Raw genomic sequence first — 13,146 nt, 5'->3', positions numbered from 1 at the left:
TCATGAATCATTTTGACTCTGCTGAGGCTCCAAACATCAGCAACAAAGAGCAACAAGAGGAACATCAACACAACAGGCTCAAATGGACACGAGACGAAACAGGATGAGATTCAACAAGTAACATCATGAAAAAAAATAACCGCTGGAGTCCAAATGAAGCTGAAATAAACTCTCTGCAGGTCTGGAAGGGAAACGTTAACACAGAGCAACACTTTCTCACGAAGACACCACAAAACAGAACCCTGAACTGCTGCTGCTGCCGTTACTCTCCTCTGCTGTAGGTGTCGTGAGTGTGAAAACAGTAATTGGAGATTCAGATTTAGCTGCTGTCACTTCAGGAAGGTTCAACTTTCCCTGTCAGCTGAAATGGTGATGAGAATAAACTGCACATGATGTAAAGATGCAGGAACCGACTGCCGCCACGATAACTGCGAGCTGAGACAAACAACGGGTCTCATCATCCGTCCCGGTAGCCCCGGTGTGAGGGATGTGGCGTGGGTCCAAGAAGAAACGCCTTCAGAGTCAGAAATGACAAATGTGTTTCATAACGCGGCGGCTCGCAGCCAAACAGACTGTTTTCAGCCGTCCTTTGTGTTTGTGTTCAGCTGGCTTTATTATCAGTCTGTGACGGGAAACAACTGCAACACCAGATGATTGTTTCACAGCTCTAAATAAAAAAGATTGGGCTTTTGAAACCTCTGGGGCTGTAACGCCTTGTAAACTGAGTGTGTGCTGAGACCTGCAGCGCTGAGTCAGCACTGCTTTACAACTATCTGGACTGTGAAGTGTTGAGTCACGAACTGCGTGGGGGATCCTCTCTGTCGATGGCCGAATGGCACTGAATGTGTTGCTAAGTAACAAGTGGGGGGAGGGGGCAGCCAGGTCACCAGCTGGGAGCTGTGTTTTATAAAGACAGTTTTATATATAGAGAGAGGAAATGTGTTGGTGCAGGAGAGTCCTTGTGCCGCCACATTCACAAACCCCATTTGGTTTCTTTTACAATAAGATGTTTGTGTCCTGCTCTACAGAGGCAGGAGGGGGGTGGGGGGGTAGTATCCCCCAGACACAATTTGGGAGTGTATGTTAGGATGAAAAAGGGAAAAAATCTAATTGCGATTTCTTTTGCCAGATATTGCGATTACGTTTCGATTTGCGATTATTATTCTTTTAAAGTTTAATATTCACTGCCACTCTATTTTTGACGGAAGCAGAGCAAATGAACCGGACAGGAAGTCAGACACAGAACGGCACTGAGAAACCAGTCAATTTTCAAAATAAAACACCCCGTGCAGACTCCCCACCGTATATCAACAATAAAATAGGGCTGAAAGAATTCATCTATTAAATCGATGAAACCTAAATATAATACTAAAATGCTTTGACACAAATTCTTTGCATCGAGGCTTCGTTTAATGCATATAACTATACAGCACATTGTTTAGCACAGACATTTATTACTGTCGCACATCGTGCTTATGCTGTGAACACGACGTGATTGTGCTGGCGCTGTTTGTAAAGTGGAGGAAGAAAGAGATAATAGCGAGGGACAAAGAAGAAAGTGTCCAGAAAGTGACGTTGGCAGAGCTCCTCCTTGTTTCCAAAGCCTGACCTGCCGTTGTTTTTAAATTTTTTCTAACATAATATCTGACTTCAGCCATAAAATCTACAGTGAGTTTGCGTCTTGCAGATGTGGTTGCACTTCTGAGAGTTTGCTGAAGTGATGCTAGCAGCACGCCGTCTTCGTTACGACGACATGTGAGTTTGGAGGAGCCACTAAACCCCCGGAACAACACTGGAACACCGGAACAACACTGCGCGAATAAAGTTGAAATGAATTTAACTTCTGAGGCGACGAGCGAGAAGCAAATTGCCTGTGTTTTTTCCCAACAGTGCTAGGGGAAACACTGCTCACCCCAGTCTCCGCTGTCCTCCCCACTCCTGGACTCAGGTGATCCATCCACCTCGTCTGGACTCGCCAAGAAATCAAAACCCTTCAGAGCCTCCTCGGTGTCGGGGTCGTCGCTGAGGTCAGAGGTTGTGGAGGAAGGGGTGGAAGACTGTTTCTTCCTCACCATCTGTGAGGAAAAAAAATGAGGAAAACTGTTGACTTCCTGGTCTGCCAACAGAGAAGCTACAGGCGGAGCCGTAAAACCACAAAAAGCAAAGGAACAGACCTGCATCTCTGATTTTATTGTGACACACCTGTCCTGTTTGGTTTGTGGGACAGTCCAGTCTGTGTTAATGTCTTACCGTAGCCAGGTCTAAGATGGTCTTGTCCCTTCCTTCGCTGTCCTCCTCCTCGTCCTCGTCGCTGAATTCTGCCGCAGCGCTCTCAATAAACTTAAAGGCCTCCAGAACGGTGGCCGAGTCCGACATGTCGGGTTTACTGGGAGGAGCAAGTAAAGACAAGAGGTGAGTCAGTAACTAGTCCATTCCTGCCCTGCACATACAGTAGGGCTGGGGTTGTTCTTTCTCCTCCAACCGCCAGTAACCAACTGTTACACTCTACTACAGTGTCGTCTCGTACCTGATCATGCCGCTGTCCTTCAGAGAGGACGGTTCTGTGCCGTTGACCATCGGTTCGGGTTTTTTCTCTGCAGGTTTCACTCCTGAGTCTCCGGTCAGACCGAGCAGCGCTCTCACTCTCTGAGACTTCACATCCAGGATGGTGTCTGTGTATCCGACCTCCTGCAGGTATCTGAGCGTGGAGACGGAGACAAGAGACACAGCGGAGGGGAAGTTAAAGCGGCTCACGGATCAATATTTCTTTCATCTTATTCTTAACTTTTAAACACGCTTCATTGTGAACTAATAAAATTATATTTTGTATAAAACACAAGCAGGAACCTTCAAGTCTAAAAGTGAAGCTGAAGCACCTTAAACCTGCATCCTCTCTAACAGCCAGCAGGGGGCGACTCTTCTGCTTGCACAAAGAAGACCGGCTCCATTACAAATAATGGTAAAATGAGGCTATTTCTCAGCTGATTGATGATGAGCTTCTGTGGTCCACCTTCATTTCACTGATTTTTTTAAACTTTGATATTTGGCTTGTTTTTTTGTTTGACTTTTTATTGATACTGTGGAAACTACTGTGTAGTTTGTTTTTATTATCATCCATTTTGTGTGGAGCTCAGGCAGAATGGGGATCACTCTGTGGAAGCTTATAGAGATACATATACAGAATATTTCAGTGCACGTTCCTGTAGGGAACATTTGTTTTTCCCTGCATCCCTGTGGTGACAATTACACGACTTTGGAACATGTATCCTCACACTGGAAGAGTTTCGTCTAACATTAGTGGTCGGCCAATACAGGTTTTTCAATTGCCGCTGATAGAGGTGGTATTCTGCTGATAATTAGAGAGCAGGATGTATATAATTCCAATATCAAAACAAAGAACATCATGTATAAAACCATTTTTCCATGCAGAGTACAACTTAACATACGTGTTATGTCAGCCAGTAGAGTGTTGTTTTAGGTGGAAGTTTTATTAAGGAATTAAACAGAAACATCCTTTCTGCTGTAGGTTTCAGATCGTTGCTGGTGTTTAAAGGAGAGTGGGTTACAGTTTGTCAGACGTGACTCATGCAGCTGCATTATTCTCAACAGTTTAACTATATACTGTGTATTTAACGCTCACCAGTAATGCTGTTAGATTAGATCTGCTGTCATTTAGGACGAAATATCGGCCTTTTGAGTGCAGTTATCGGCCGATGCCGATAATCTCAAAAAGCAAGATATCGGTCTACATGGTAAAGAATAAGACTCGATCATTTACTTACAACTAACAAAATTAAGGACGTATCTTTTAAACTTAAGATACATTTTAAAGTATAAAACACATGTACATGTCTAAGAAGTTGTCAGCTGTTTATTTCAAATTTTTTTATTTTACTGGCTAAATTTCGTACTCATAGATGCAAATCGATGGATTTCATAGTATTCACAAAGGACGTCAAACAGCACATCAACTCAGTTACTTTGACTATAAATCAAAAAGGCTGTAAACACGATGAAGACTTGGACTTTGTTGATATATAAATATACACAGTATATATATATATATATATATATAAATATATGATATATAACTCTCCCAGAGCCTAACATTACTTCTGTGCACCTTGTAATGTAAACTTTGTCTATATGTCCAATGTCAGAGGGAGGAACTTATTTGTACGTGAATAAATGAGGAAATAAAAGCTTTTGAAGGAAAACGAACATTTAAAAGATACACAAAGAAACAACAAAAAGTGACACATTTCCAATCAGGCTGACCAGGATATAAGATACTGGTATTCCATAAACATTCTGTGACTTTACCAGAGACCTTCATCAATGTCACATTCTGCTGCAGAGCTCATACACATCCAGAAATCCCACTAGGACAAGCAGGCCCTGAACGTCCCTCTTCATTCTGTTTCTCAGTGTCTTGCTGTACCCGCTGAGGTGCCCAACACCACGATTATATCAATGGAGCAGCATCCCTTAAAAGGGCAAAGCCACCAAGCCTGTGGATTTAGACCCACTGTGTGTCCTCCCTGTGGTCTGTGTTTGACCAGACACACACAGAGCCAGGCGTCTGAGAAAAATACCGAACATTTGCAATGAAAATTGTCATGTAAGTTCTACTTTTGCTCAACTGACAGTAAGTGAGGCGCTGATTTCGTAGATCTTTAACACTCCTTGCACTCAAATGAGTTTCACCTCTCACTCAAGCTGTTGGACATGTTAGCATTAGCAATTTATTTCGTGAGAAAGCTCCGGTTATAGAGAGCCGACTCTGGGTTTGTGGTCTTTCTTATTACCTATTTTTTAAGTCTTACAACAAACTGCGACTTTGACTTCTTTTAAAATATCTTTTTAACTGATAAACGTGTGTAACACACAATTCAAACGGGATCAAAACAGTAGTTGTCTCTCTCGTTGACTACTGCACATATTTTTTCCAGTGGAAGGGGGAGGGACTCAGGCTCTCTATTGTCAATGAAGCAAAAACAAGACTTTCCTGGTTGATTCTGAGCTTTGGTTAATCATGAATGATGCACGCTCACTGCACCAAACATGAGCAAAGAAGTAAAGTTTCTTTAAATTTGCTCAATACCCACTTTAACTTCCAAATATCCAATCAGAACTGATCAACAGGCCTAAAAAGATCTACTCAGAAGGAGTTCAAACTAACCTCTGTGCCGTACCTTCACCCGAGGACACCAGAGAAGCCCTGCTGACCTGAGATCAGCGTTAAATCGAGAGGTTCTATCCTCAGCGGACGGACAGCGTTTACTCTGAATAGCATCTAGTGTGTTTGTTCACAGAGAGAGAGAGGGAGGAAGGTCGGCCTCCCTCCCTCACTCTGTACCAGCCTCTCCGATCGCAGGAGGCATCAACGCCTCCACACAATCCTCCATTCACTGTCACCACACAGCCACCACTGAAACACACACATTCAGAAAACAAATAATATGTGAGCGGCTCACATTAAGAGAATACACAAGCACAATTTCTTGAGCTTCGAAGCTTTGGTGGTAAAACAGCAAGTTATTAATACTTTGTTACAGCTAGGCGTGCAGGACTAAGAGAGGGAGAAGTTAGTTAAAAGAGGAATATTTATTGCAGGGTTGAAGGGAGCAGATAGCTCGGCAGCTGCAACTACCGATTATCTTCAAAGTTGACTAATCTGTCAATTATTTTCTCAATTAATCTATTAGTTGTTTGGTCTATAAAATGTCCAGTAAATCAGATCGATCGATCAGTGTTTCGCAAAGACCAAGATGACGTCTTGTGCTTTCCACAACCCCAAAGATATTCAGTTTACCATCACAGAGGAGGAAAGAAACAAGAAAATATTCACATTTAAGAAGCTGGAATCAGTGAATTTTACATTTTTTTGGAGTGATAGTCGACAACTAATTGATTAATCATTGCAGCTCTAGAGGCAGGGTGGACGACTCGATGCGTGCAGAACCGGGTTGGTGGCTGCTGAGCCAATCAGATCCAGAGCAGAATACAGCAGGGTCAGCAAATAAGTCTGGCATCGGACCAAATTTTTTTCAAGTCATTAGATGGCGGGCCAGAACATCATCAACAACAACAACATCCATTTCCTCCAGAACTTTTCAAAGTAAAAGCTCTCAACATAAACATAAAATACTGCTGCAAAAAACTTTCTCACGCTTTTATTTTACAGGCACAATGACTAAAGAGGAAGTGATTATGTGAGTAACTTTTGCCGAGATCTGTTTCAGCATCAGCCACTATAATTATTATTTATTTGCCACTGTCAAAGTAATCTGGCCGCGGGCCAGATATTATTGCTGGCGGGTCAGCTTTGCCCACCTATTGTCGACCACTGGAATACGGGAATAGTTTAGCAGCGGGGGTCCTGGGAGCACAGAGGGGATGAGAGCTAATTCCAGTAGCAGAACTAAAACAACGTTTTTATCCAAAAATTCACTTTTAAATTTTATTAAAGAGGTGGTATTCTGCTCATTTTCAGGTTCAAAATCTTATTTAGGGGTTGTACCAGAACAGGTTTCCATGGTTTCATTTTCAAAAACACCATATTTTTGTCATTCTGCACATTACCGCAGCTCCTCTTTTCAGCCTGTGTTGAAGGCTTCGTTTTAGCTACGGAGTGATACATCTTGTCTCTAAATGATCTGAGTTAATTACTACTAGCCAATCAGAAGCAGAGAAGGGCGGGTCAGTGAGAAGCAAACAGGCTTTGTTTCAGCTGTACATGTTGCCGACCAGCTTGGCAACATAGACTGGAGCGAGAGTTTCAGAGTGGTGAGTTATTAATCTGTAACAAAAGTATCTTTCATCCATAAAGTTTTAACTGAGCTCTGTCTCTACATCACAGGAACAACTTTATGTCCACTGACTGCCTGGAGGGTAGCTAGTGTTTGGAAGGGAGAGGAGAGCTGTGTGCTGCAGCTCACTGTTCTTCCACCGCTGTTTTTGAGGGCGTGTCGGAGTAGCCGCTTGGCGAGCGTTATGATGCGCATTTAGCTTTCATCCCTGTGACGTCACAGGGATGAAAGGGAAGCGGCTGGACTACAAACCAGCTGTTTTCAGGCAGTTCAGAGCAGAGTTTTCTGTGGGAGATGGGAACTCCCTTTTTCACTTTGCAGACCTGTTACATGCACAAAAAAGCTATATAACTCAATAAAGGAGAGGGAAAAAGCCAAATATAATACCACCTCTTTAAAACACGGGGTGTTGATTGTGCAGTGGATAATGTTGTAGTGTGAGAGAACGAGGTTCGATTCCCACCATGACATCCACCAATGTGTCCCTGAGCAAGAAACTTCACCCCTCGTTGCTCCAGAGGCGTGTGACCTCTGACATATATAGCAATTGTAAGTCGTTTTGGATAAAAGTCAAACAATGAATAATTGTTTTAATTATTACTATAGTCTACTAAGGCTCCATCCACACAACTCCGTTTTTGTTTAAAAACAGAGTTTTAAAACAAATTCAATCTCCGTCCACACCAGTGTTTTAGCTGCGTATCAAAGTTGATCTCCGTCTATATTAAAACGACTGAAAACGCACATCTAGTGGCCGTTCATGTACACTGGGCATGTGATGTAAACATGAAGCAGATGGTCTGTTCTGTAGTTACAGACGATTTGGCGAAACAATAAAGTACTACAGATGAAGAACCACACCAGATTTTATTTAGCATGGACCAGTAACGAGCTGGGACGGTTACTGAATGGAACACGGGAGTTAAAAGTGGCGGAGGCGGTGGAAAACAGACTGGGAGTCGTCGCAAAGTAAACGCGACATGCACGGTACAAGTGTAGGCTGTAAGGGTTATTTGCACAGTGCAAGATATTTTAATAGACCCAACCAGAGAGCCAAACGTGGGCGTCTGCTTCATCGTTTCTAAAGTCCTCTGTTTTTGCACGTCCGCACTAACTCACAGTGCGAGAGGGGGTTCAAGTAATTACGAACATGATGTACACCGGATTCACATCAGCTGATTTGCTCCGCGAGTTGACGTTTTCAGTTTTACAGTTGTTTTTCACTGCTTGAGAAAAATGATGTGTGGAGTTGAGAGCGTGTGAAAAATGTGAATTGCATGAGTCTCACGAGAGAAATCTTTTAACGTTTTAATCTCGTCACACCCCTAGCAGGCAGGAATGTAAACATGCATGTGTAGTTAAAAGCTAAAATGCTCATCTTTTTATATCCTGGAAAATGACTTTTGTGCTTCTTCACAGCTAATTCACACAAATATACAAACACACACTCACACGCCCAGCTCCAACTGGTCCCAGTGGATTAGTCTGTTTGATTCCCATTAAAAGTGTTAATCTCCGTTAAGAAGATTGACTTTCTGCTTTTTGTTCACACTCTGACACACACACACTCTGCAGTCCCATGATGCTGTGCAAGTCTAAATTAGTCTGTGTGTTCGTGTGTGTGTGAACTCACTGTCTGAGCAGCTGGCGTCCTTGTTTCCAGCTGAGCTGATGGCTGCTGTTTGGAGGACTGGGAGCCTCGCTGTCATTCCCCTCATCTGAGAGAGAGAGAGAAAAAATGAATCACCAACGTATTTCTATCCATCCATTCATTAATTCCCAAAGAGAGGTTGCCCAGACGTCCTCGTCCCCAGCCACAACCTCCAGCTCCTCCCCCGGGGTTCCTGACAACGTCTCAGATGGGATTTATAATCCCCAGAATGTGTTTCAGCCAGACGTGTCCAGATCACATCCACAGGGAGGCGTCCAAGAGGCGCCCTGAGCAGATGCTGAACCTTTCAACACAAAAACTCAAAGGAAAGTGAGGAGAGCGGCGAAGCTGAATGTCGGCCTCACTAGATACATCCAGGTTCATGCCAAACTGTTCATTTCTACATATGAAGAGAAGAACATTTTTAACCTCAGCTCCATCTGCTGACGAGGACCGTGTGACCTTGAGGTGAAGTGGTTTTGATACCCGTCACCTCCAGGAAAGCAGCCCACTGGTTACAGAGCTGCTGCTATGCATAAACATATCCCCAACTGTACGTATTTGCCACGAGCCAACGTCCTACACTCCAGCTTCTTCCTCACCGGAGAGAAGACTAATCACATTTCGTAGACGTAGAGATTTTTGTAGCCGAGGTCCCTGCCAATGCACCGGACCACATGGAGGTGGCACCACCTTGTTTGTAGTTTCTCTGATCCGGGTTATGACCACTCTTTCCTAAAGATGCCCATCTGCAGAGCTCAGGTTCTTATATAGGGGGTGTAGGGGGTTCCCCGGTGTCCTGGCTGAATTCCCAATCTGGCTCTCTCCATCTGGCCTCCTAATTCTCCCCCGGAGTAACTGGCTCTATGTTTCTCTTCCTCTCCACCTCAAGCTGATGTTTGGAGGGCATTCTGGCATAAATGGCTGCCGTCAGAGACGTTTGATAGAGGAGACCTGCCACTTTTAGAATCTTCAAACAAACCTTTTAGGGAAAGTCCTTAAGGACAAAGATGGCAGTTATTCCGCCGCTCCCACTAGGAAGTCAGCTTTTAACAGCCAAGGAGGAAAACATATTAAGCCAATTGACTTAAGTGTCACACTTAAGAAAAAAACCTGGGCAACCAACCCCTGGTCTTGTCTGTGAAGGTTCTCTGTCATCCAGGTCATAGTTATCCAAGGAAGGTTGAGGTCAAGGGCTACTGGACTTGGTTGAAGATAGTCGAGATCGAGAAGCTGTCATTGAACAGAGGAGGGGGTCTACGCCACCACTTATCCCCCACTTACAATGCTGCCCTTTCATCACTTCCCAGGAAACTCAACAAACATAACCTATTGGCCTCAGGTGAAGATACCAACGATGGTCGTTCAGACTTGGCCACCGGTGGCTCTAACGACCATGATGACTGTCGTTACCACAGCCAAGAGCACTAATGAACCAGCGGTATCGACGATCCTAGCTAATGATCCTAGAGGTTAAATAGCTGAGTGTCCCTACCAGTCAGTCAGAACTGAAGAAGTCTCTTGGATGAGGGACGAAACGTGTTCTAGTATCTTCAACCATGTCCAGTTGCCCTTGACCTCAACATTCGTTGGACCCCCAGTCTTGTTAGTCCGAAATAACTGCCTGGAGGCGTTACCAAGATGGCAGGATTTGCTCATTAAGGACTTGCCATGCATCACCCAGGTGGGGAGGTTGAGATGAGTCCCCATCCCATGTGTGCTTGGAGTATCTAAGATAAAGCGCTATTTAAATGTAAGGCATTATTATTAGTGGTTATCAGGTGCGGCAGTTCTAACCTCCGAAATTGAGAACTTTTAAGAACATATGCCCACAGTTCAAGCAGACCTTTTCCTTCAACCTAAACACAGTGTCTCTGTGGTTCTCTCAAAGTGCGGTCCAGGCAAAATAATATCATAAAATCATAATTTAAATGAACGCACTGCAATTCTTTGATATAATTCCAACCATAATGAGACAGAGCAGGATAAATCCTATCAGATGGGGGACCATGGGACAAAACCTTATCAAAGGGGGTCCCATGGTCTAATTTGTGTCACTTCAGGGGTCCTTGACTTGAAAAAGTTTGAGAACCGCTGTCTTAACGGGACAGAACTTTCCTCCTAAAGATTCAGTACAATGACTTTTCTTTCAAGTCACATGTTCATTTTGTCCCTGAAACAACTGCCCTGTTTCAGTTTATCAACAACAAAAGGAGAGAAAGTGTAGAGAGATTTGTCTTACCTGAATCATAACTTGGAGGTTTGATCTCTCCCTGGATCAGTTCTGTTCCATATTTCTGCTTATGGTATTTTGCCCTGAGGGTGAACACATCACAATACAGTTTTACTTTTCTTTCCACAACATATTTAAAGTTAAATTATGTCTTTCTTGAACATGTTTTCAGTGAAAGACTTTAGTAGTCGTCCACAGACTTTGTTGTGGGTCATAATGAGCACATGGGTGGTTTTGCATGCTTGATGAAATCAGCTGCAAATGTTTTTGATGTGTGCGACATGTCTCGTTTACGAACTTATCTTAATTGTTGTTTTTTTAATTTGTGTGTGCAGTAACATGTAGGCCACGTCACTTACATACTATTTTCCAAAACACCTTGTAAGCACATTCACTGCATCATGTATGCACCGCAAACAAGCAGAAGAATGCAAGACTTAGGGAGAAGAGAATTCCGAGGAAGGTGCAATGCATATTTAAAGTTTATAATAATAATGTTTGTGGTGATTAAAACCTTTTACATGGTGGTATTTTTATTTATTTTTTGATAATCACAATGCCTGCTCAACGTTGTGATGTCTGTCAGTCATCGCCAATGGACAGCGGCATCGTCTATCGGCCCAACCCTAATGGAAGATGATAAAATCTTTTTTCAACATAAAATTATACATGAGTAAACTTAAAGGTGCAGTGTTTAAGATTTAGTGGCATCTAGTGGCGAGGGTTGTGAATTGCAACAATCTATCCGGTCTATCACTGCCCCCTAACCTTTCAAAGAGCGTAGGACAGCTACGGTGGCTGACACAGTAAAAAAGGTGTCTCTTTGGACACAGGAGAGAGTAGCCACTCAAGAAATGAGGTTTCTTTAGGTATTTTTATTAAGAAATGATATTTACTTAATTAATCAGTAAAACCATATGTTATTGTGACTTGGCCACTGACAGAAAACATGGACAATGTAAGCCAAGAGTGTGAAACACTGTCACTGTTTCTGCACCACAGTCCATTCTAAACCACACATTAGATAAAGTTTATACAAACATTGACAAGTGAAACACGTTCATTCTCTCTGTGATTATGGACCCTCGCCAAAACTGCCCGCCAACAATAATATCTGGCCCGCTGCCAGATTACGGTGCTTTGATAGCAGCAAAAAATATAAATAAATAAATACTCTGATAGCGGTGCTGACATCCATGGACGGGGGTGTCCGCGATTATGTAGATATAACTGGCTCATTCTAAGGTAATAAAAACACAATGGTTCATTATATAAGGTCTTTATACACCACTGAAAACATAGTTATGGATCTTATATTGCATTTCTGTAGATAGATCCTCAGAAATATTACACACTGAACCTTTAAATAAAATTTTAATTCCTCAACAAATTAAGTATCTTCATGGGAAAATTTAAGTGCTGATTCGTTTGTGATTCATTTGAATTTAATTGAATATAATTTGTTATATTTATATCAAAGGAAATTGTATATCAATAATAATTGTTATTGTTTTAATCGCCCAGCCCTGTTTTGAAGGACGTAGAATATCGTCTAGTTATTGTTATAGACAAAATCAAGAATGAATCATGATATTAGTTTTTGTCAGTTTCTGCAAGTTTCTTATAGCGGCATAAAAAACACTGGTACCTTTCTTTAAAGAGTTGCTAACACTAAACCAACAAAGCTGCAGTTGTTCACTCAGGTCCAAGTTTCTGAAGCTTTAAACGGTCTACATTATGTGATGTGATGTGGCAAAGACGTGTTACAGCCCCTGACTGCACTCTGATATGTTCATGACTGCTTTTTTCCCTACAACCCCCCTCTTCCACGCACTTCAGTAAGTATCATCCAGACCTGCCAGTCAAACACTCAGACAACCAAACCATGAAATCCGTCGCCAGATTATATGGTTTATTACTAATGATTCCATAAGCGGATCAGCTGCTCTGTGAGGTGGACGGATCAATATCACACTGACACACTGATGGTGTTTATCAGAGTCACTTTAATTTCATTAAATTCCTCATTCAGATTATAAACTCAGCTGCATGTTCTTTCATCACCATGTAGTTTATTCAGACTCAGTCCCACATTCACCGCCCGGCTGCTCCAAACACTCACTACAGCACCACGTGTGGATTCATCCGCCGCTGAAAATAGTCCCCAACAAATGCTCTACTTACCTCCCTCCTGTTTCTTTGATAGAAACTATTACTGAGCCTTTTTAAATATAGGCCTGTCACGATAACTACTTTTGAAGGGGCGCTATACAATTGTACAAGAAATAACTGCAATAAACACTTTTATTGTCATATAACACAAGTACACCCTTTCAAAGAACAACTGATTTTTTTATTTTTAAGAATATTCAGACATCAGATAAAATTAAACCACACAACCAAAACATCCTGCTCCTCTGTGCAGCTATAAATCCCACCTGAAATGTTTC

General features: G+C 42.5%; 1 protein-coding gene across 1 annotated transcript in view; it reads right to left on the bottom strand.

Moving 5' to 3' along the window:
• Positions 1–13,146, bottom strand: part of strn (striatin, calmodulin binding protein) — a 69,800-nt gene that overhangs the window by 13,375 nt on the left and 43,279 nt on the right. The window contains exons 3-7 of the mRNA XM_038734083.1: positions 10,706–10,779; positions 8,446–8,530; positions 2,528–2,698; positions 2,251–2,386; positions 1,913–2,075 (exon numbers count right to left, since the gene is read on the bottom strand). Coding sequence (XP_038590011.1) covers positions 1,913–2,075; positions 2,251–2,386; positions 2,528–2,698; positions 8,446–8,530; positions 10,706–10,779 — 629 coding nt within the window. The remainder of the gene's footprint in view (positions 1–1,912; positions 2,076–2,250; positions 2,387–2,527; positions 2,699–8,445; positions 8,531–10,705; positions 10,780–13,146) is intronic.

Source organism: Micropterus salmoides, unplaced genomic scaffold (genome assembly GCF_014851395.1).
Source record: "Micropterus salmoides isolate LMB-PRFRI ecotype aquatic unplaced genomic scaffold, ASM1485139v1 Ms_hic_scaffold_1, whole genome shotgun sequence".
NCBI lineage: Eukaryota > Metazoa > Chordata > Actinopteri > Centrarchiformes > Centrarchidae > Micropterus > Micropterus salmoides.
Note: the sequence above shows the minus strand (reverse complement) of the source record. Positions and strands in the feature narration are given on the sequence as shown.